This window comes from Bombina bombina, chromosome 4 (assembly GCF_027579735.1).
Source record: "Bombina bombina isolate aBomBom1 chromosome 4, aBomBom1.pri, whole genome shotgun sequence".
Taxonomy (NCBI): Eukaryota; Metazoa; Chordata; class Amphibia; order Anura; family Bombinatoridae; genus Bombina; species Bombina bombina.
This window is the reverse complement of record NC_069502.1, coordinates 768357727-768381096: the sequence shown is the minus strand read 5'-3', so window position 1 is coordinate 768381096 and position 23370 is coordinate 768357727. Positions and strand designations below refer to the sequence as shown.

General features: G+C 40.5%; 1 protein-coding gene across 1 annotated transcript in view; it reads left to right on the top strand.

The window, feature by feature from the left end:
• Nucleotides 1–23370, top strand: part of TARBP1 (TAR (HIV-1) RNA binding protein 1) — a 454905-nt gene that overhangs the window by 225384 nt on the left and 206151 nt on the right. The window contains exons 21-23 of the mRNA XM_053711098.1: nucleotides 10198–10308; nucleotides 14271–14420; nucleotides 15059–15145. Of these exons, the coding sequence (XP_053567073.1) occupies nucleotides 10198–10308; nucleotides 14271–14420; nucleotides 15059–15145 (348 nt within the window). The remainder of the gene's footprint in view (nucleotides 1–10197; nucleotides 10309–14270; nucleotides 14421–15058; nucleotides 15146–23370) is intronic.

Genomic DNA, 23370 nt, shown 5'->3' with positions numbered 1-23370 from the left:
GGCTCTTTGCCATTTCCTGTTGGGGAAGAGAATATCCCACAAGTAAGGATGACGCCGTGGACCGGACACACCGTTGGAGAAAGTAATTTATCAGGTAAACATAAATTCTGTTTTCTATCCGGGGGAATGGGAACTCCACCCGGAGGTGTTTGCCCAGTTGACTCAATTATGGGGCATTCCAGACATGGATCTGATGGCGTCTCGTCAGAACTTCAAGGTTCCTTGCTACGGGTCCAGATCCAGGGATCCCAAGGCCACTCTAGTGGATGCATTAGTGGCGCCTTGGTCGTTCAACCTAGCTTATGCGTTTCCACCGTTCCCTCTCCTTCCCAGGCTTGTAGCCAGGATCAGACAGGAGAAGGCCTCGGTGATTCTGATAGCTCCTGCGTGGCCGCGCAGGACTTGGTATGCAGACCTGGTGAATATGTCATCGGCTCCACCATGGAAGCTACCTTTGAGACAGGATCTTCTAGTACAAGGTCCATTCGAACATCCAAATCTAATTTCTCTGCAGCTGACTGCTTGGAAATTGAACGTTTGATTTTATCCAAGCGTGGGTTTTCAGATTCAGTGATAGATCCAGAAAACCTGTGTCTAGAAAGATTTACCATAAAATATGGAAAAGATATATCTGTTGGTGTGAATCCAAGGGATTCTCCTGGAGTAAGATTAAAATTCCTAAGATCCTCTCCTTTCTCCAAGAAGGTTTGGATAAGGGATTGTCAGCGAGTTCTCTAAAAGGACAGATTTCTGCTTTATCTGTCTTGTTATACAAACGGCTGGCAGCTGTGCCAGAGGTACAAGCTTTTGTACAGGCTTTGGTCAGAATCAAAGCTGTTTACAGACCCTTGACTCCTCCTTGGAGTCTAAATTTAGTTCTTTCAGTTCTTCAGGGGGTTCCGTTTGAACCCTTACATTCCATAGATATCAAGTTGCTATCTTGGAAAGTTCTGTTTTTGGTTGCTATTTCTTCTGCTAGAAGAGTTTCTGGATTATCTGCTTTGCAGTGTGATCCACCCTATCTGGTGTTCCATTCAGATAAGGTTATTTTGCGTACCAAGCCTGGTTTTCTTCCAAAAGTTGTTTCCAACTAGAATATTAACCAGGAAATAGTTGTTCCTTCTCTGTGCCCGAATCCAGTTTCAAAGAAGGAACGTTTGTTACACAATTTAGATGTAGTCCGTGCTTTAAAGTTCTATTTAGAAGCAACAAAGAATTTTAGACAAACCTCATCCTTGTTTGTGGTTTACTCTGGTAAGAGGAGAGGACAAAAAGCTATTGCTACCTCTCTTTCTTTCTGGCTGAAAAGCATTATCCGATTGGCTTATGAGACTGCCGGACGGCAGCCTCCTGAACGAATCACAGCTCACTCCACTAGGGCTGTGGCTTCCACATGGGCCTTCAAGAACGAGGCTTCTGTTAATCAGATATGTAAGGCAGCGACTTGGTCTTCTCTGCACACTTTTGCCAAATTTTACAAATTTGATATTTTTGCTTCTTCGGAGGCTGTTTTTGGGAGAAAGGTTTTGCAAGCCGTGGTGCCTTCTGTTTAGGTAACCTGATTTGCTCCCTCCCTTCATCCGTGTCCTAAAGCTTTGGTATTGGTTCCCACAAGTAATGGATGACGCCGTGGACCGGACACACCAATGTTGGAGAAAACAGAATTTATGCTTACCTGATAAATTACTTTCTCCAACGGTGTGTCCGGTCCATGGCCCACCCTGGTTTTTTAATCAGGTTTGAAAATTTTTTCTTTTTCTTTATACACTACAGTCACCACGGCACCCTATAGTTTCTCCTTTTTCTCCTAACCGTCGGTCGAATGACTGGGGGGCGGAGCCAGAGGGGGAGCTATATGGACAGCTCTTGCTGTGTGCTCTCCTTGCCTTTCCCTGTAGGGGAGGAGAATATCCCACAAGTAATGGATGACGCCGTGGACCGGACACACCGTTGGAGAAAGTAATTTATCAGGTAAGCATAAATTCTGGGGGTTTTTTTTTGGTTTTTTTTGAGTTTATAAAGTTTTATTGAAAATTTGCAAAAGTTACAAAGATATCGGTAACAATGCTCTAACATTAAAAAACTTAACAGCATTATTTGTGCACAAGAACTAAAACAAAGCAAAACATAGTATTCTCTTATGGTGTGAGAACATTTCCACATTACAGCAAGCATTACCCATCATAACTTAGCCAAACCAAATGCAGATAACTGTAACAATTGGACATGTTAGATAATCATCTGGTTTCCAAAATAAAAGAAGACCCACACTAAGCACTAAAACGTCTATACAGTAATAACGACAGATTTATTCATCCCAGATATACTGTTTTACATGGTACAATTAGTATACATCTTCCTGAATATTATAATTATCATTAATTTATAAAGCTCCAACATTTTTTGAAGCGCTATACAGAGGTACATTACAATCATATGGGTACAATACAATAAAAAACTTACAATGAGGCATTATTTAAGAATATACAATGTACATTACTTACATTGACAAACATAAGTAAAAGGAGAGGAGCGCCCTGCCCTTAAAGGGACATTAAATATCTCTTTTATGAACTAATGTGCGCTGGTACTACCAGTTCACAGCAATGCGAACACAACCTCGCGATCGCATTGCTGGGACGCATTGCACTCACAAGAGCGCTCTTCCATAGGCTCCAATGGGAGCCTCGTTCTAATGTGGTCAGATACGGCATCAGAACTTCAGCGCTGTGAAGGGTGTAAGTACGATGTCAGCAATTTTAAATATATATGTAATGTATATAAGCATATACATATATATTTACAGGCAACACAGAGTTCCAATAGATCGCAATATAAAGGCACTTTTCAGTGCCGTTTTTTTTTTTCTAACTCCCTACTCCCACCAACTTTAGCCCCAAAATACTGCCTAGTGCAGTAATTTTATTAAAAAATAAAGATGCTGCTATCTTTATTTTTTTTTATAAAATACACTACACTGTATTTTAGGGGCATTTGGGGCACATTTATAAAATTAACCAGAGATCTGATCTCTGGTTAATTTTATAAGCACTAATTGCTACCATGAGCTCGCGGTAGCAATAACCAGGCACTTGTAATTGGTGATTAATTATCGCACGCAAACGGGCAAATTTGCACGTGATTATTTAGCGCTCCACTTGTAATCTAGCCCTAAATGAATGCTAGATAGAATGATGCATTCCAAGAAAAGATTAGTCTGAGAATAACATGTAGATGTATTTTTTAAAATTTCATTAAATATTGACAAAATAAGTGTAACGTTTTAGTGTCAATTAGGTTAGGTTAGTTATAAATAAGTAATTTGCGTGTGCTGCCAATGGCTGTATGGAATACAACAGTGTTCTGCACTTCAATTTCTAACAGGAGCTGAAAAGCTCACAATTTCAGAAAGGAATTACAGGAAAATATGACAAAATAAATGTGTATTGCAGTTTTATTTATATATACGATTTATCATCTTATATTACTATATCAAAGTGTTTAATGACCCTTTAAGCACAATCAGTTATAGATGCACTTTAATGCAAATTGAGCTACAGTTAGAGAAGCTCTCATGCTTACAATCTAAAAGAAAAAACATAGGGAGGTTGAGCAAGAAGAACACATTAGTAGTAGAGACATCTTAAAGGGACAGTCAAGTAAAAAAAAAAATTTCATGATTTAAATAGGGCATGTAATTTTAAACGATTTACTTTAATTACCAATTTTGCTTTGTTCTCTTGGTATTCTTAGTTGAAAGCTAAATCTAGGAGGTATATATGCTAATTTCTTAGACCTTGAAGGCCACCTCTAATCTGAAAGCATTTTGACAGTTTTTCACCACTAGAGGGCGTTAGTTCATGTGTTTCATATAGATAACATTGAGCTCAGGCACGTGAAGCTCCTAAGAGCAAGCACGCATTGGCTTAACATGCAAGTCTGTCAAAGGAACTGAAATAAGGAGGCAGTTTTCAGAGCCATAGATACAAGGTAATCACAGAGGTAAAAAGTATATTAATATAACTGCGTTGGTTATGCAAAATTGGGGAATGGGTAATAAAGGGATTATCTACCTTTTTAAACATTAAAAATGCTGGTTTTTACTGTCCCTTTAAAGTAACTTGTATGCGTCCTTGAACAGATATGTTTTTAAGGAACACTTGAAGTTTTTGAGACTAGAGGAAAGTCTGACTGAGCGTGGCAAGAAGTTCCATATGAAAGGTGCAGTTCTAGAAAAGTTTTGCAGGCGAGAGTGTGAGGAAGTAATGAGAGGTTAGGAGAGAAGGAGGTCTTGGGCAGAGCGGAGGGGGCGGCTTGGGGAGTATTTGCAGGCGAGGGCAGAGGTATAAGAGGGTGCAGTGCTGGTGAGGGCTTTGTATGTTAAGGTCAAAATTGTGAATTTACGTGTTTTAAAGAAATAGAAAGGACAACATTAAAATGTGTATAAGTGCATTTCAATTCTAAATTGAAGCATTTTTGCAAAATACTTCCATTACCAAAAATGTTAGTAAAAGTTATTACAGTTTCTACGGCATACGCACATATGCTATGTGTGACTAGAGGTTTCAAACACCATGCCTTCTTTGAGATATCTGGCTTTGGTGTGTATTGTGCCAGTGAAGACTTAGGGGCCGATTTATCAACCCCCGTATTGACCCCAATGCCTCTGTTTCTTAAGACCGCTGCTCCTTAACTCGCCCGCTTGCTCTGGGGCTGCGGAATTGGCCGCGAATGTGAAGGAGGCGGCATTGCACAAGCATTTCTAGTGAAATGCTTGTGCAATGATAAATGCCGACAGCATATGCTGTCGGCATTTATCGATGTGCGGCGGACATGATCGCTACAGCAGATCATGTCTGTTCGCACTTTCATAAATCGGCCCCTCATACAAGCCACCGCTGACTCTTAGAGAAGGTGTAGTGTTGGAATGCTGGTGCACTCATAGCATATGTGCATATACTGCTTAAAAACAGTGATAACAGAATTTATGTTTACCTGATAAATTTCTTTCTCCAACGGTGTGTCCGGTCCACGGCGTCATCCTTACTTGTGGGATATTCTCTTCCCCAACAGGAAATGGCAAAGAGCCCAGCAAAGCTGGTCACATGATCCCTCCTAGGCTCCGCCTACCCCAGTCATTCGACCGACGTTAAGGAGGAATATTTGCATAGGAGAAACCATATGGTACCGTGGTGACTGTAGTTAAAGAAAATAAATTATCAGACCTGATTAAAAAAACCAGGGCGGGCCGTGGACCGGACACACCGTTGGAGAAAGAAATTTATCAGGTAAACATAAATTCTGTTTTCTCCAACATAGGTGTGTCCGGTCCACGGCGTCATCCTTACTTGTGGGAACCAATACCAAAGCTTTAGGACACGGATGAAGGGAGGGAGCAAATCAGGTCACCTAAATGGAAGGCACCACGGCTTGCAAAACCTTTCTCCCAAAAATAGCCTCAGAAGAAGCAAAAGTATCAAACTTGTAAAATTTGGTAAAAGTGTGCAGTGAAGACCAAGTCGCTGCCCTACATATCTGATCAACAGAAGCCTCGTTCTTGAAGGCCCATGTGGAAGCCACAGCCCTAGTGGAATGAGCTGTGATTCTTTCGGGAGGCTGCCGTCCGGCAGTCTCATAAGCCAATCTGATGATGCTTTTAATCCAAAAAGAGAGAGAGGTAGAAGTAGCTTTTTGACCTCTCCTTTTACCTGAGTAAACAACAAACAAGGAAGATGTTTGTCTAAAATCCTTCGTAGCATCTAAATAGAATTTTAGAGCGCGAACAACATCCAAATTGTGCAACAAACGTTCCTTCTTTGAAACTGGTTTCGGACACAGAGAAGGTACGATAATCTCCTGGTTAATGTTTTTGTTAGAAACAACTTTTGGAAGAAAACCAGGTTTAGTACGTAAAACCACCTTATCTGCATGGAACACCAGATAAGGAGGGGAACAGTGCAGAGCAGATAATTCTGAAACTCTTCTAGCAGAAGAAATTGCAACTAAAAACAAAACTTTCCAAGATAATAACTTAATATCAACGGAATGTAAGGGTTCAAACGGAACCCCCTGAAGAACCGAAAGAACTAAATTGAGACTCCAAGGAGGAGTCAAGGGTTTGTAAACAGGCTTAATTCTAACCAGAGCCTGAACAAAGGCCTGAACATCTGGCACAGCTGCCAGCTTTTTGTGAAGTAACACCGACAAGGCAGAAATCTGTCCCTTCAGGGAACTTGCCGATAATCCTTTTTCCAATCCTTCTTGAAGGAAGGATAGAATTCTAGGAATCTTAACCTTGTCCCAAGGGAATCCTTTAGATTCACACCAACAGATATATTTTTTCCAAATTTTGTGGTAAATCTTTCTAGTTACAGGCTTTCTGGCCTGAACAAGAGTATCGATAACAGAATCTGAGAAACCTCGCTTCGATAAAATCAAGCGTTCAATCTCCAGGCAGTCAGCTGGAGTGAAACCAGATTCGGATGTTCGAACGGGCCCTGAACAAGAAGGTCTCGTCTCAAAGGTAGCTTCCAAGGTGGAGCCGATGACATATTCACCAGATCTGCATACCAAGTCCTGCGTGGCCACGCAGGAGCTATCAATATCACCGACGCCCTCTCCTGATTGATCCTGGCTACCAGCCTGGGGATGAGAGGAAACGGCGGGAACACATAAGCTAGTTTGAAGGTCCAAGGTGCTACTAGTGCATCCACTAGAGCCGCCTTGGGATCCCTGGATCTGGACCCGTAACAGGGAACTTTGAAGTTCTGACGAGAGGCCATTAGATCCATGTCTGGAATGCCCCACAGCTGAGTGACTTGGGCAAAGATTTCCGGATGGAGTTCCCACTCCCCCGGATGCAATGTCTGACGACTCAGAAAATCCGCTTCCCAATTTTCCACTCCCGGGATGTGGATAGCAGACAGGTGGCAGGAGTGAGACTCCGCCCATAGAATAATCTTGGTCACTTCTTCCATCGCTAGGGAACTCCTTGTTCCCCCCTGATGGTTGATGTACGCAACAGTCGTCATGTTGTCTGATTGAAACCGTATGAACTTGGTCCTCGCTAGCTGAGGCCAAGCCTTGAGAGCATTGAATATCGCTCTCAGTTCCAGAATATTTATCGGTAGAAGAGATTCTTCCCGAGACCAAAGACCCTGAGCTTTCAGGGATCCCCAGACCGCGCCCCAGCCCATCAGACTGGCGTCGGTCGTGACAATGACCCACTCTGGTCTGCGGAATGTCATCCCTTGTGACAGGTTGTCCGGGGACAGCCACCAACGGAGTGAGTCTCTGGTCCTCTGATTTACTTGTATCTTCGGAGACAAGTCTGTATAGTCCCCATTCCACTGACTGAGCATGCACAGTTGTAATGGTCTTAGATGAATGCGCGCAAAAGGAACTATGTCCATTGCCGCTACCATCAACCCGATCACTTCCATGCACTGAGCTACGGAAGGAAGAGGAACGGAATGAATTATCCGACAAGAGTCCAGAAGTTTTGTTTTTCTGGCCTCTGTTAGAAAAATCCTCATTTCTGAGGAGTCTATAATTGTTCCCAAGAAGGGAACCCTTGTTGACGGGGATAGAGAACTCTTTTCCACGTTCACTTTCCAGCCGTGAGATCTGAGAAAGGCCAGGACGATGTCCGTGTGAGCCTTTGCTCGAGGAAGGGACGACGCTTGAATCAGAATGTCGTCCAGGTAGGGTACTACTGCAATGCCCCTTGGTCTTAGCACCGCTAGAAGGGACCCTAGTACCTTTGTGAAAATCCTTGGAGCAGTGGCTAATCCGAAAGGAAGCGCCACAAACTGGTAATGTTTGTCCAGGAATGCAAACCTTAGGAACCGATGATGTTCCTTGTGGATAGGAATATGTAGATACGCATCCTTTAAATCCACCGTGGTCATGAATTGACCTTCCTGGATGGAAGGAAGGATAGTTCGAATGGTTTCCATCTTGAACGATGGGACCTTGAGAAATTTGTTTAAGATCTTGAGATCTAAGATTGGTCTGAACGTTCCCTCTTTTTTGGGAACTATGAACAGGTTGGAGTAGAACCCCATCCCTTGTTCTCTTAATGGCACAGGATGAATCACTCCCATTTTTAACAGGTCTTCTACACAATGTAAGAACGCCTGTCTTTTTATGTGGTCTGAAGACAACTGAGACCTGTGGAACCTCCCCCTTGGGGGAAGTCCCTTGAATTCCAGAAGATAACCCTGGGAGACTATTTCTAGCGCCCAAGGATCCAGAACATCTCTTGCCCAAGCCTGAGCGAAGAGAGAGAGTCTGCCCCCCACCAGATCCGGTCCCGGATCGGGGGCCAATATTTCATGCTGTCTTGGTAGCAGTGGCAGGTTTCTTGGCCTGCTTTCCCTTGTTCCAGCCTTGCATTGGTCTCCAAGCTGGCTTGGCCTGAGAAGTATTACCCTCTTGCTTAGAGGACGTAGCACTTTGGGCTGGTCCGTTTTTACGAAAGGGACGAAAATTAGGTCTATTTTTTGCCTTGAAAGGCCGATCCTGAGGAAGGGCGTGGCCCTTACCCCCAGTGATATCAGAGATAATCTCTTTCAAGTCGGGACCAAACAGCGTTTTCCCCTTGAAAGGAATGTTTAGTAGCTTGTTCTTGGAAGACGCATCAGCCGACCAAGATTTCAACCAAAGCGCTCTGCGCGCCACAATAGCAAACCCAGAATTCTTAGCCGCTAACCTAGCCAATTGCAAAGTGGCGTCTAGAGTGAAAGCATTAGCCAATTTGAGAGCATTGATTCTGTCCATAATCTCCTCATAAGGAGGAGAATCACTATCGAGCACCTTTATCAGTTCATCAAACCAGAAATATGCAGCTGTAGTGACAGGGACAATGCATGAAATGGGTTGTAGAAGGTAACCCTGCTGAACAAACATCTTTTTGAGCAAACCTTCTACTTTATTACTGCAATTGCGAAAAAACATGAAGGAATTGTTCAAAATTCACCAAATTTTCACCACAGTGTCATAAAGCCTTAAAAATATTGCACACCAAATTTGGAAGCTTTAACCCTTAAAATAACGGAACCGGAGCCGTTTTAAGCTTTAACCCCTTTACAGTCCCAGGTATCTGCTTTGCTGAGACCCAACCAAACCCAAAGGGGAATACGATACCAAATGACGCCTTCAGAAGTCTTTACTAAGTATCAGAGCTCCTCTCACATGCGACTGCATGCCATGCCTCTCAAAAACAAGTGCGCCACACCGGCGCGAAAATGAGACTCTGCTTATGCTTTGGGAAAGCCCCTAAGAAATAAGGTGTCTAATACAGTGCCTGCCGATATTATTATATCAAAATACCCAAATAAAATGATTCCTCAAGGCTAAATATGTGTTAATAATGAATCGATTTAGCCCAAAAAAGTCTACAGTCTAAATAAGCCCTTGTGAAGCCCTTATTTACGATCGTAATAAACATGGCTTACCGGATCCCATAGGGAAAATGACAGCTTCCAGCATTACATCGTCTTGTTAGAATGTGTCATACCTCAAGCAGCAAGAGACTGCACACTGTTCCCCCAACTGAAGTTAATTGCTCTCAACAGTCCTGTGTGGAACAGCCATGGATTTTAGTTACGGTTGCTAAAATCATTTTCCTCATACAAACAGAACTCTTCATCTCTTTTCTGTTTCTGAGTAAATAGTACATACCAGCACTATTTGAAAATAACAAACTCTTGATTGAATAATGAAAAACTACAGTTAAACACTAAAAAACTCTAAGCCATCTCCGTGGAGATGTTGCCTGTACAACGGCAAAGAGAATGACTGGGGTAGGCGGAGCCTAGGAGGGATCATGTGACCAGCTTTGCTGGGCTCTTTGCCATTTCCTGTTGGGGAAGAGAATATCCCACAAGTAAGGATGACGCCGTGGACCGGACACACCTATGTTGGAGAAAACTTTAACTAGAAGCATTTTTGCTAATGTAAGTATGATGTAAAAATGCTTCTATTTAAAATGTAAATGCAATTTTGACCTTCCTATCCCTTTAGTAAACTATTCGTGTTGTTTCAGTTTTAGTAAGAGTGTAAGCAATTCTTTTATTTTAGTGATTTCAGAATGTATTTATTTAACATCGGTGTAATAATCAGAAAACGGCATGTACCTATATGACAATGTTATTACATTTTAAACAATTACACATATTCATTTTTTATTTTCAGGATGTTCTTGTCTCAAAGTCAAAAGCGAGATACTATGGAAACTCACTGCAACATCGAGTCAAGAACAGGTTGTGGCAAACTCTTTTGCTGCTTATTCCAAAGCTTGATCAGGTAACAACCGAATGATATCACTATCATAGATTATCTTCTTAGTATTATAGATCTTCTTTTTGGGTTTCATGGCCCTTTCAGACAGCTTAAAGGGACATAATACTCATATGCTAAATCGCTTGAAACTGATGCAGTATAACTGTAAAAAGATATTTTACCTCACAATCTCCTCAGCTCAGCAGAGTAAGTTCTGTGTAAAAAGTTATACTTCACTTGCTCCCAGCTGCAGGTAAAAATAATAAAAAAATGAAGAAATGAACAGCAGCCAATCAGCATCAGCAGTGCTGAGGTCATGAACTCTTACTGTGATCTCATGAGATTTGACTTAACTCTCATGAGATTTCATAGTAAGCTTCCTTTACCTGATTGGTGAAATAATATGAGAGTTCACGAGGCTCATCCTTTCAGCTGTCCCAGGACAGACACACTAAAATGCTGCTTAGAAATCCTTTACAATGGGAGGTGGCTACTGAGGAACTTTTGAGCTAAAATATCTTTCTTTTTTACATAGAGATGTTCAGGAGATATTTTCTAGTCCGCTTTTTACAGCCATGCTGCATCACTTTCAAGTGTTTAAACATTTGGGTATTATGGCCCTTTAACTAATTAAAATGGCAAAAAAGTCATTAGTCTTCCGGGTTAAATACACATTTTTCACACTGCTGGATTTGAATGGGACCACAGTAATTTCCACTATCCCTATTGATTTATTATGTTTTTTAATTAATGTAAAATATTTTTAAAAATGAATTAGCATTTTGTATAGACTTTGTTTTCTGAAATCCTATTAATAAATTTCCCATAGAAGAAGATAGTTAAAGGGATATTGTACACTAGATTTTTTTTTGCATAAATGTTTTGTAGATGATTTATATAGCCCATTTGGGAGTGTTTTTGTAACAGTGTATAGTTTTGTTTATTTGTATATAATATTGTGCTGATTTTCAGACTCCTAACCAAGACCCAAAGTTTTAGATCTTTTTAGACTTCAGATTGCTTCTGTTTGTATAATGGGTCTTTTTATATGCAGGGGAGGGGAGGGGGAGGGTCTGCTCTCAGTCCCTTTCATTGGGTGTCTAAGTAAGTTTTTACAAATTTTTATACAGGATTTTTATATCTGTATCTGTGCATATTCGTCTTTATAGTAGTGTCTATTACATGCAGTTATATGAAAATTGGTGTATATTGTTCCTTTAACCAGTTCCTAATTTCTCCTCCCACAGGCACCCTTAATGCTTATACAGGTGGCCCTCGGTTTAAGCTGGTTCAATTTGCACAGTTTCAGAATAACAACCTTTTTTTTTAGTCATGTGACTGCTATTGAAAAGCATTGAGAAAGCAGTGCATTGATTAAAATAGCCAGTAGGTGGAGCTGTCCGCTTGTTTTGCAGCAAAGATACACACAAGCAGGCTGAAATGAATCAGTGTAGCTATCTAGACATGAGCTATCGAGCAGTTTTTATAGGAAAAAGATCTTCCTGTCTATAAATCAGTCCAGATTGGAATGCATAAAAGGATCTGTTTGCAGAAAAATGCAAGTAAAGTCTGTGTTGTGTGATTATTTCATAAGGTTTATAATGCAGTTTAGCAAATGTTTTTGTTCATTTAACTTAGTTTAATTATATATTCTGTGTTGTGTGAATATTTGATACTGTTTATAATGCTGTTTAGCATTTAAAGTCTTCATTTCAAAGCTTTAAAAATAATGTATTAGGTGTTACTTATGACAATTTTGAGAGGGGCCTGGAATCTAACTCCCTCACTTCCCATTGACTTACATTATACACTGGGTTTCAATTTACAACGGTTTCGATTTACAACCATTCCTTTTGGAACCTAACCCCGGCGTAAACTGAGGGCTACCTGTATTGGCAGCAGATGGGGGGTTTCTTTGCATTTAACTCCCATTTAGTTGTGGAAAACAAGCTGGACATTGGAGATGTTTATTTAGTGCTTGATACTGACTCTCTGCAGTCTTTTTTTCCATTCTATTGTTTTTTGCCTTTCTCAAATTTTTCACTTCATGACTCTTTTTTTTTTCTCTGCATTTTATTTTTTGCTAATCCCTTTCTATCTCACCTTTTTCTATGCGCTTCTTTCATTCCTCCTTGGTATGTTTCTCCATCTTGTCCCACAAACTTTACCCTGATTATTGGTGTTAAAGAAGAGAGGTAGTTCCAAAGAACAAAGTTGTGTGTCCGTGATACTGTAGGAAGATGTCTCTTTTGAGCTCATTTAGGTATGCAGGTGGTTTGAATGTTTGAGGAACATCCAATTGCGACATCCCTTAGGTTTAAATAGCTGGATATCCATGTTTATTTTAATTAAACTTACCTCCACACTGATAAGAAACAGTATTTTTCTTTTATACTCATTACATTCCTTTCAGTTTTTCATTTTCTTAAAGAGACACTCAAGTCAAAATTAAACTTTAATGATTTAGATAGAACATGCAATTTTAAACAACTTTCCAATTTACTCCCATTAACAAAATGTGTGGTCTTTTTATATTTACACTTTTTGAGTCACCAGCTCCTACTGAGCATGTGCAAGAATTCACAGAATATACGTATATGCATTTGAGATTGGCTGATAGCTGTCACATGATATGCGGGGGGGGGGGGGGGGTTGTGGAAATAGACACAACCTTAAAATTTGTACGAAAATATCGGTAAAAGAACTATTTATGTATATTTTTAATTATGCAGTAGAAACGCATACACATTTTTGTTGCTTGTTAAACTAGAGAATAAATAAATGGTTTTTTAAGCTCAGGAAATAGAGCACCTTGCTACTGAACTAAATATTTTTTTACAGACTTAAGGGATATGCCAACTAATTTGTATTTTCATTTTAATAGTAACGTATTAAAATTCAAGTTAAAACGGCCTAAATTTATAAAAAAAAATTTTTTTTAGCTCATTGTATACATGTTCATAACACAATCAAATCTCTTTTGGATATATTTTGCATAGATAGCTTGTTTGTAAACACACTTTACCTGTATCTGATGGATCAACATTTGTTTACTTCTCTGCATGATGTCATTATAAAATAAAAAACTGCAAAGAAAATTGCTAAGTTTTTATTTTATGCCATTATAAAATGTAAAACTGTAGCTGAGGGAATGGTGCATATTGCTGCTAAACTAAATGTCATATGTTTTAGGCCTATGCATGTAGGCTTGTATTTACTATATTTTAATAGTCATAGAGCAGGATGTAGTTGCTCTTCATGAGTATTTGCAAAAACTGCATGAACGGGCTGGTAAATGGCAAATGAGATTTAACATTGACAAATGTAAGATTTCATATTTTGAAATATAAATAAGCGTACCACCTATTACTCAAATGCACGTATTAACCTATAACAATACTTTGCAAAGAAGAGGTGTCAAAGTTTTTAGGATTTCTTGTAGATCACAAGCTACAAAGTACTGCTCAATGTGAGACAGCAGCTTTTAAGGAAAATACAATTTTAGCATGTAAATGTGGGCATGAATGTAAGAGATGAAAGCATAATTCCACCCTTAAATAGCTCCATGGTAATACTTCACCTTGAGTATGAAATGCAGTTTTGGGGATCAATTACTAAAATAGACTGAGGAACTAGAAAAGATTCAGATTAGAGATGCAAAATTAATGTTGTGAATGAAAGATTTAATCTAAGAGTAGAGATTAGCCAAACTGTGTCTCTTACTCTACAAGAAGCACTTGATGGGATATGATTAGTTCATGTTATTATATTCATGCTCTATATAGAAAGTTGGCAGGAACAGCAGCAATAACTTCAAATATTTTTAACCATTTTACTTTACATTGTCAGCATTTTCTCTCACTATATTTGGTGTCCAAATTTATACGCACCTGAACACTAAGTAGGGTTTAACTTTAAGCAGCCTAGCAAACTGAAGCAAATGCGATTTAAACGCATACATTCAATTATTTTCTTTCTTTTAACAGAACTTTTTGTCTGAAATCATTGAAAGGATTTTTCAAGCTGGATTTGGTAATAATCAAGCATCTGTGAAATATTTAATGGAGTGGCTTATTATACTGATTCTCCATACTTATCCAGAGTTCCTTCCAAAATTCTGGGACTGTTTTAGCAATGTAAGTTGGTAATTTACATTTATTTTATAAAAATGTGTATGTGGGTGGGTGGGGGGATAGATTTTTAAACCAATATAGTTTTGGTTTAAAAGTTGACTTTAATATTATGATTATTATTGTTGAACCCAATTTTTTTCTTTTATGATACAAGTAGAGCATTTAATTTTAAACAACTTTCTAATTTACTACTATTATCAATTTTTCTTCATTCTCTTGATATCTTTAGTTTAAAAGCAAGAATGTAAGCTTAGGAGCCAGCCTATTTTTGGTTCAGCACCCTGGGTAGTGCTTGCTGATTGGTGGCTACATTTTAACCACCAATCAGCAAGCGCTACTCAGGTGCTAAACAAAAGATGGGCTGGCTCATAATTTTACATTCTGGCTTTTTCAAATAAAAATACAAAGAGAACGAAGAAAAACGATAATAGGAGTAAATTAGAAAGTTGCTTAAAATTGCATGCTCTATCTGAATTCTGAAAGAAAAAATTGGGTTTAGTATCCATTTAAACACCATGTAAAGTTGAATTTGTATTACTTGGTGTCTGCAAATTCTTCTAGAGACTAATGTAACCTTTTCATTTTTGTACCATGTCATAGTTTGTTTAACTTTCAATTTTTTTTAATTTTTTTTTACCCAGACCGAAGAAAAGCTTAAAACCAGCATTTGCACGTTTTTGTCTGTGTTGCCTCATTTTGATGTGGTGATTGAAAAGGTTCCAGAAAAGGTATTATTAACGTCTAATCTATTGTAATTGTGGTACAAATCCTAGATGTAAAAATAGTATATATTTTCTTCATCTCACAGTTAGTAGGTATGATTATACTTTGGTTTCTCAATTATAAATGTTTACTATAAATTGAGATGTTTATGAAAGGATGTAAAAGCCACTTCAGCTTACAAAGAACAGAGCTTTCAAAGTATTATAATATCAAGTCTGAGATTAAACACATGCAACAATATAATACATTTAATGTCAAAGGGACAGTCTTTATAACAATGACTTTTTTTTGATTAAACAATATCTGCAAAATGATGTGATTTTTTATTTTGTTATGTTCTTTTATGAAAGTATCTAAATCTTATGTTAAAGGGACAGTCAACACCTTTACTATCCATTCCCCAGCTTTGAACATTTACATTTCTGCCTTTTTCTAAGCCTTTAAAGACAGCCTCTTATCACATGCTTTTTTTATTAGCTTTTCAAAACAGGAGACTGCATGTTCATGTGAGGCATTATTTTTATTATCATTTATTTGTATAGCGCCGCCAAATTCCGTAGCGCTGGGTACAATGATAGGGGTATACAATGACAAGGATTTGTGATAAAATACAAAACATAACAAAACTAAACACATCTAGTATAGAGCTCACAGTCTATAGGTTTAGGTTGCAGAGACATAAGGTTAGGGTAGCTTGTCACATCGGTTGTAGTTGCAGCAGTGAGTCAGGGAATTCATGTATTAGTTTGGTTCGGATGTGGGATGGAGGAGAGATGGTACGCCTCTGAATAGGTGGGTTTTCAAGGAGCGTCTGAAGCTATACAAGGTTAGAGACAGTCTTATGGAGCGGGGTAGAGAGCTCCAGAGTACAGGAGCAGCACGTGCAAAGTCATGGAGGCGGGAGTGGGACATAGAGATAACAGGAATGGAGAGAAGTAGGTCAGAGGTTGATCGAAGAGGACGGGATGAGGAATATTTCACGATGAGAGAGGAAATATAGTTTGGAGTTAGACTGTTGAGTCCTTTGTAAGTTAGGGTTAATACTTTAAATTGTATTCTGGAGTATATGGGGAGCCAGTGTAGAGACTGGCAGAGCGGAGCAGCTGATGTAGATCGGCGACTTAGGTGGATGAGTCTAGCAGAAGCATTCATAATAGATTGGAGGGAGGAGAGGCGTTGTTTTGGAAGGCCATTTAGGAGTAGATTGCAATAATCAATGTGTGACAAAATGAGTGAATAAGTATTTTTGTAGTTTTTTGAGTTAGGAAGAGATGAATTCTGGAAATGTTGCATAGGTGTGAACGGCAGGATTTGGTAAGTGCTTATATATGTGGGTTGAATGTGAGCTCTGAGTCTAGTGTACCATATAGATAACATTGTGCTCTCGCCCGTGGGTTGTGCACAACACAGCACTTAAGCACTAATTGGTTTAATTGCAAGTCAATAGATAATAAATAAAAAGTGTTGTGATCAGGGGGCTGTCAGAAGACGCTTAGATACAAGGTAATCACAGAGGTAAAAATGTTATTAATATAACAATGTTTTCTGTGCAAAACTGAGGAATGGGTAATAAAAGGATTATCTATCTTTCTTTTACAAGATATGACGAGTCCACGGATTTCATCCTTACTTGTGGGATTTAAGTGGCAAAGAGCACCACAGCAGAGCTGTATATATAGCTCCTCCCCCCCAGTCATTCGCTTTGCCTGTGTTAGTGATAGGAAGAGGTAAAGTGAGGTGTTAGTTTAGATTCTTCAATCAAGAAGTTTTTTTATTAAAATGGTGCCAGTGAGTACTATTTTTCTCAGGGAGAAATCTTCAGTCTATTACTTCCCAAGAGGAGGGGAGACATCTTATTTCTCTTGTTAAGTGTAGTCAGTCCACGGGTCATCCATTACTTATGGAATATATCTCTTCCTAACAGGAAGCTGCAAGAGGATCACCCAAGCAGAGCTGCTATATAGCTCCTCCCCTCACATGTCATATTCAGTCATTCTCTTGCAGCCTAACTAAAGATAGTTCGCTGTGAGAGGTCTGTGGTGTTTTTTAACTTAGTTTATTTCTACAATCAAAAGTTTGTTATTTTAAATGGCACCGGAGTGTGCTGTTTATTCTCAGGCAGCATTAGAAGAAGAATCTGCCTGTGTTTTCTATGATCTTAGCAGACGTAACTAAGATCCACTGGCTGTTCTCATCTGAGGAGTGAGGTAACTTCAGAGAAGGGGAATAGCATGCAGGGCCCCCCTGCAAATGAGGTATGTGCAGTAAATTATTTTTCTGAGGAATGGAATTGACTGAGAAAATACTGCTGATACCATTTTAAAGTAAGTTCAGCCTTAAATGCAGTGATAGCGACTGGTATTAGGCTGATGAGTGTGTGTACACTGAATGTATTTTTCTAAGGAATGGAATTGACTCTGAAAATACTGTTAATACTGAAATAATGTATGAGCCTTAACTGCAGTAAAAGCGACTGGTAGCAGGCTTATTAATAACAATTCATAACTTTTCAAATGTATGTTTAAAACGTTTACTGGCATGTTAATCGTTTTTTGTGAGGTACTTGGTGATAAAACTTATTGGGGCATGATTTTTACCACATGGCCATCTTTGTTTTCTGCATAGAAACAGTTTTCTGAGCTTCCCCACTGTTGTAATATAAGTGGGAGGGGCCTATTTTAGCGCTTTTTTTGCGCAGTAAAAATTCAGTCACAATCTGTCTACTTCATCCTCCATGATCCAGATCGTCTCTAGAGAGCTCAGGGGTCTTCAAAATTCATTTTGAGGGAGGTAATCAGTCACAGCAGACCTGTGACAGTGTGTTTTGACTGTGAGAAAAACGTTAATTATTAAATTGTTATCCGTTTTTGGGTATTAAGGGATTAATCATCCATTTACTGGTGGGTGCAATCCTTTGCTAACTTAATACATTTACTGTGAAAAATTGGTTGCTATAACTATTTTGGTTCATTGTTATTTCAACTGTGACAGCTTTTTGTGCTTCTTAAAGGCACAGTAGCGTTTTTTATATTGCTTGTAAATTTATTTAGAAAAGTAGTTCCAAGCTTGCTAGTCTCATTGCTAGTCTGTTTAAACATGTCTGACACAGATGAATCTCTTTGTTCACTATGTTTAAAGGCCAATGTGGAGCCCAATAGAAATTTGTGTACTAATTGCATTGATGCTACTTTAAATAAAAGTCAATCTTTACATGTAAAGAAATTATCACCAGACAACGAGGGGGAAGTTATGCCGACTAACTCTCCTCACGTGTCAGTACCTTCGCCTCCCGCTCAGGAGGTGCGTGATTTTGTGGCGCCAAGTACATCAGGGAGGCCCTTACAAATCACTTTGCAAGACATGGCTACTGTTATGACAGAAGTATTATCTAAATTGCCAGAATTAAGAGGCAAGCGCGATAGCTCTGGGTTAAGGACAGAGCGCGCGGACGAGGTGAGAGCCATGTCAGATACTGCGTCACAGTTTGCAGAACGTGAAGACGGAGAGCTTCATTCTGTGGGTGACGGATCTGATCCAGGGAGACTGGATTCAGAGATTTCTAATTTTAAATTTAAGCTTGAGAACCTCCGCATATTGCTAGGGGAGGTATTAGCGGCTCTGAATGATTGTAACACGGTTGCAATTCCAGAAAAATTATGTAGGTTGGATAGATACTATGCGGTACCGGTGTGTACTGACGTATTTCCTATACCTAAAGGGCTTACAGAGATTATTAGCAAGGAGTGGGATAGACCTGGTGTGCCTTTTTCCCCTCCTCCCATATTTAGGAAAATGTTTCCTATAGACGCCACCACACGAGACTTATGGCAGACGGTCCCTAAGGTGGAGGGAGCAGTTTCTACTTTAGCTAAGCGTACCACTATCCCGGTGGAGGATAGTTGTGCCTTTTCAGATCCAATGGATAAGAAATTAGAGGGTTACCTTAAGAAAATGTTTGTTCAACAAGGTTTTATCTTACAGCCCCTTGCATGCATTGCGCCTGTCACTGCTGCGGCGGCATTCTGGTTTGAGTCTCTGGAAGAGGCCATTCGCACAGCTCCATTGGATGAAATTATGAACAAGCTTAAAGCACTTAAGCTAGCTAACGCATTTGTTTCTGATGCCGTTGTACATTTAACCAAACTTACGGCTAAGAACTCCGGATTCGCCATCCAAGCGCGCAGAGCGCTATGGCTTAAATCCTGGTCAGCTGACGTGACTTCTAAATCTAAATTGCTTAATATTCCTTTCAAAGGGCAGACCTTATTCGGGCCCGGCTTGAAAGAAATTATAGCTGACATTACGGGAGGTAAGGGCCATGCTCTACCTCAGGACAGGGCCAAATCAAAGGCCAAACAGTCTAATTTTCGTGCCTTTCGTAACTTCAAGGCAGGAGCAGCATCAACTTCCTCCGCTCCAAAACAGGAAGGAGCTGTTGCTCGTTACAGGCAGGGCTGGAAAGTTAACCAGTCCTGGAACAAGGGCAAGCAGGCCAAGAAACCTGCTGCTGCCCCCAAGACAGCATGAAGAGAGGGCCCCCTATCCGGAAACGGATCTAGTGGGGGGCAGACTTTCTCTCTTCGCCCAGGCTTGGGCAAGAGATGTCCAGGATCCCTGGGCGTTGGAGATCATATCTCAGGGATATCTCCTGGACTTCAAAACTTCTCCTCCGCGAGGGAGATTTCATCTTTCAAGGTTATCAGCAAACCAAATAAAGAAAGAGGCGTTTCTACGCTGTGTACAAGACCTCTTACTAATGGGGGTGATCCACCCAGTTCCGCGGACGGAACACGGGCAGGGATTCTATTCAAATCTATTTGTGGTTCCCAAGAAAGAGGGAACCTTCAGACCAATCTTGGACTTAAAAATCCTAAACAAATTTCTAAGAGTTCCATCATTCAAAATGGAAACTATTCGAACCATCCTTCCCATGATCCAAGAGGGTCAGTACATGACCACAGTGGACTTAAAGGATGCCTACCTTCACATACCGATTCACAAGGATCATTATCGATACCTAAGATTTGCTTTCCTAGACAGGCATTACCAGTTTGTAGCTCTTCCCTTCGGATTAACTACGGCTCCAAGAATCTTTACAAAAGTTCTGGGCTCACTTCTGGCGGTACTAAGACCGCGAGGCATAGCGGTGACTCCGTACCTAGACGACATTCTGATACAAGCGTCAAGTTTTCAAACTGCCAAGTCTCATACAGAGATAGTTCTGGCATTTCTGAGGTCACATGGGTGGAAGGTGAACGTGGAAAAGAGTTCTCTATTACCACTTACAAGAGTTCACTTTCTAGGGACTCTTATAGATTCTGTAGAGATGAAAGTTTACCTGACAGAGGCCAGGTTATCAAAACTTCTAAATGCTTGCCGTGTCCTTCATTCCATTCCACACCCGTCAGTAGCTCAGTGCATGGAAGTAATCGGCTTAATGGTAGCGGCAATGGACATAGTACCATTTGCGCGCCTGCATCTCAGACCGCTGCAATTGTGCATGCTAAGTCAGTGGAACGGGGATTACTCAGATTTATCCCCCCTACTAAATCTGGATCAAGAGACCAGAGATTCTCTTCTATGGTGGCTTTCTCAGCCACATCTGTCCAAGGGGATGACCTTTCGCAGGCCAGATTGGACGATTGTAACAACAGACGCCAGCCTTCTAGGCTGGGGCGCAGTCTGGAACTCCCTGAAAGCTCAGGGATTATGGACTCAGGAGGAGAAACTCCTCCCAATAAATATTCTGGAATTAAGAGCAATATTCAATGCTCTCCTAGCTTGGCCTCAGTTAGCAACTCTGAGGTTCATCAGATTTCAGTCGGACAACATCACGACTGTGGCTTACATCAACCATCAAGGGGGAACCAGAAGTTCCCTAGCGATGTTTGAAGTCTCAAAGATAATTCGCTGGGCAGAGTCTCACTCTTGCCACCTGTCAGCGATCTACATCCCAGGCGTGGGAACTGGGAGGCGGATTTTCTAAGTCGCCAGACTTTTCATCCGGGGGAGTGGGAACTTCATCCGGAGGTCTTTGCTCAACTGATTCATCGTTGGGGCAAACCAGATCTGGATCTCATGGCGTCTCGCCAGAACGCCAAGCTTCCTTGTTACGGATCCAGGTCCAGGGACCCGGGAGCGGTGCTGATATATGCTCTGACAGCCCCTTGGGTCTTCAACATGGCTTATGTGTTTCCACCATTCCCGATGCTTCCTCGTTTGATTGCCAAGATCAAACAGGAGAGAGCTTCGGTGATTCTGATAGCGCCTGCGTGGCCACGCAGGACCTGGTATGCAGACCTAGTGGACATGTCGTCCTGTCCACCGTGGTCTCTGCCTCTGAGACAGGACCTTCTAATTCAGGGTCCTTTCAACCATCCAAATCTAATTTCTCTGAGGCTGACTGCATGGAGATTGAACGCTTGATTCTATCAAAGCGTGGCTTCTCGGAGTCGGTTATTGATACCTTAATACAGGCTAGGAAGCCTGTTACCAGAAAAATTTACCATAAGATATGGCGTAAATATTTATATTGGTGCGAATCCAAGAGTTATTCATGGAGTAAGGTTAGGATTCCTAGGATATTGTCCTTTCTACAAGAGGGTTTAGAAAAGGGCTTATCTGCTAGTTCGTTAAAGGGACAGATTTCTGCTCTGTCTATTCTTCTACACAAACGTCTGGCTGAAGTTCCAGACGTTCAGGCTTTCTGTCAGGCTTTAACTAGGATTAAGCCTGTGTTTAAGACTGTTGCTCCGCCGTGGAGCTTAAACTTAGTTCTTAATGTTCTTCAAGGCGTTCCATTTGAACCCCTTCATTCCATTGATATCAAGCTGTTATCCTGGAAGGTTTTGTTTTTGATGGCTATTTCCTCGGCTCGAAGAGTCTCTGAGTTATCTGCCTTACATTGTGATTCTCCTTATCTGATTTTTCATTCAGACAAGGTAGTTCTGCGTACTAAACCTGGGTTCTTACCTAAGGTAGTTACTAACAGGAATATCAATCAAGAGATTGTTGTTCCATCACTGTGTCCTAACCCTTCTTCAAAGAAGGAACGACTTTTGCATAATCTGGACGTAGTCCGTGCCCTGAAGTTCTATTTGCAGGCAACTAAAGATTTTCGTCAAACTTCTTCCCTGTTTGTCGTTTACTCTGGACAGAGAAGAGGTCAAAAGGCTTCGGCTACCTCTCTCTCTTTTTGGCTTCGTAGCATAATACGTTTAGCCTATGAGACTGCTGGACAGCAGCCTCCTGAAAGGATTACAGCTCATTCTACTAGAGCTGTGGCTTCCACCTGGGCCTTTAAAAATGAGGCCTCTGTTGAACAGATTTGCAAGGCTGCGACTTGGTCTTCGCTTCACACCTTTTCAAAATTTTACAAATTTGACACTTTTGCTTCTTCGGAGGCTATTTTTGGGAGAAAGGTACTTCAGGCAGTGGTTCCTTCTGTTTAATGTTCCTGCCTTGTCCCTCCCTTCATCCGTGTACTTTAGCTTTGGTATTGGTATTCCATAAGTAATGGATGACCCGTGGACTGACTACACTTAACAAGAGAAAACATAATTTATGCTTACCTGATAAATTTATTTCTCTTGTAGTGTAGTCAGTCCACGGCCCGCCCTGTCTTTAAGGCAGATCTAAATTTTAATTAAACTCCAGTCACCACTGCACCCTATGGTTTCTCCTTTCTCGTCTGCTTTGGTCGAATGACTGAATATGACATGTGAGGGGAGGAGCTATATAGCAGCTCTGCTTGGGTGATCCTCTTGCAGCTTCCTGTTAGGAAGAGATATATTCCATAAGTAATGGATGACCCGTGGACTGACTACACTGCAAGAGAAATAAATTTATCAGGTAAGCATAAATTATGTTTTTCTGCCCTGATGTTGATGATCTTAGCAAACGTTATCTAAGATCCATGATGGTTCCCACAGCACAGCTGAAGGTAGTGTGAGAAAAATCTTCAGTGTGGAGAACGGTGTCTTGCTACAAGCAGCATTGAGGTATGTTCAGTCTTTTGTTTCTGGGGAGACTTGATGCATCAGAACAGGCTGATATTATTCCATATATGGGGAGGGGTACTATATGTAAGGAAATGGTGTACCTGGAATCCCTTTATATTGATTGCCAAAGTATGTAAAATATACAGGGAGTGCAGAATTATTAGGCAAATGAGTATTTTGACCACATCATCCTCTTTATGCATGTTGTCTTACTCCAAGCTGTATAGGCT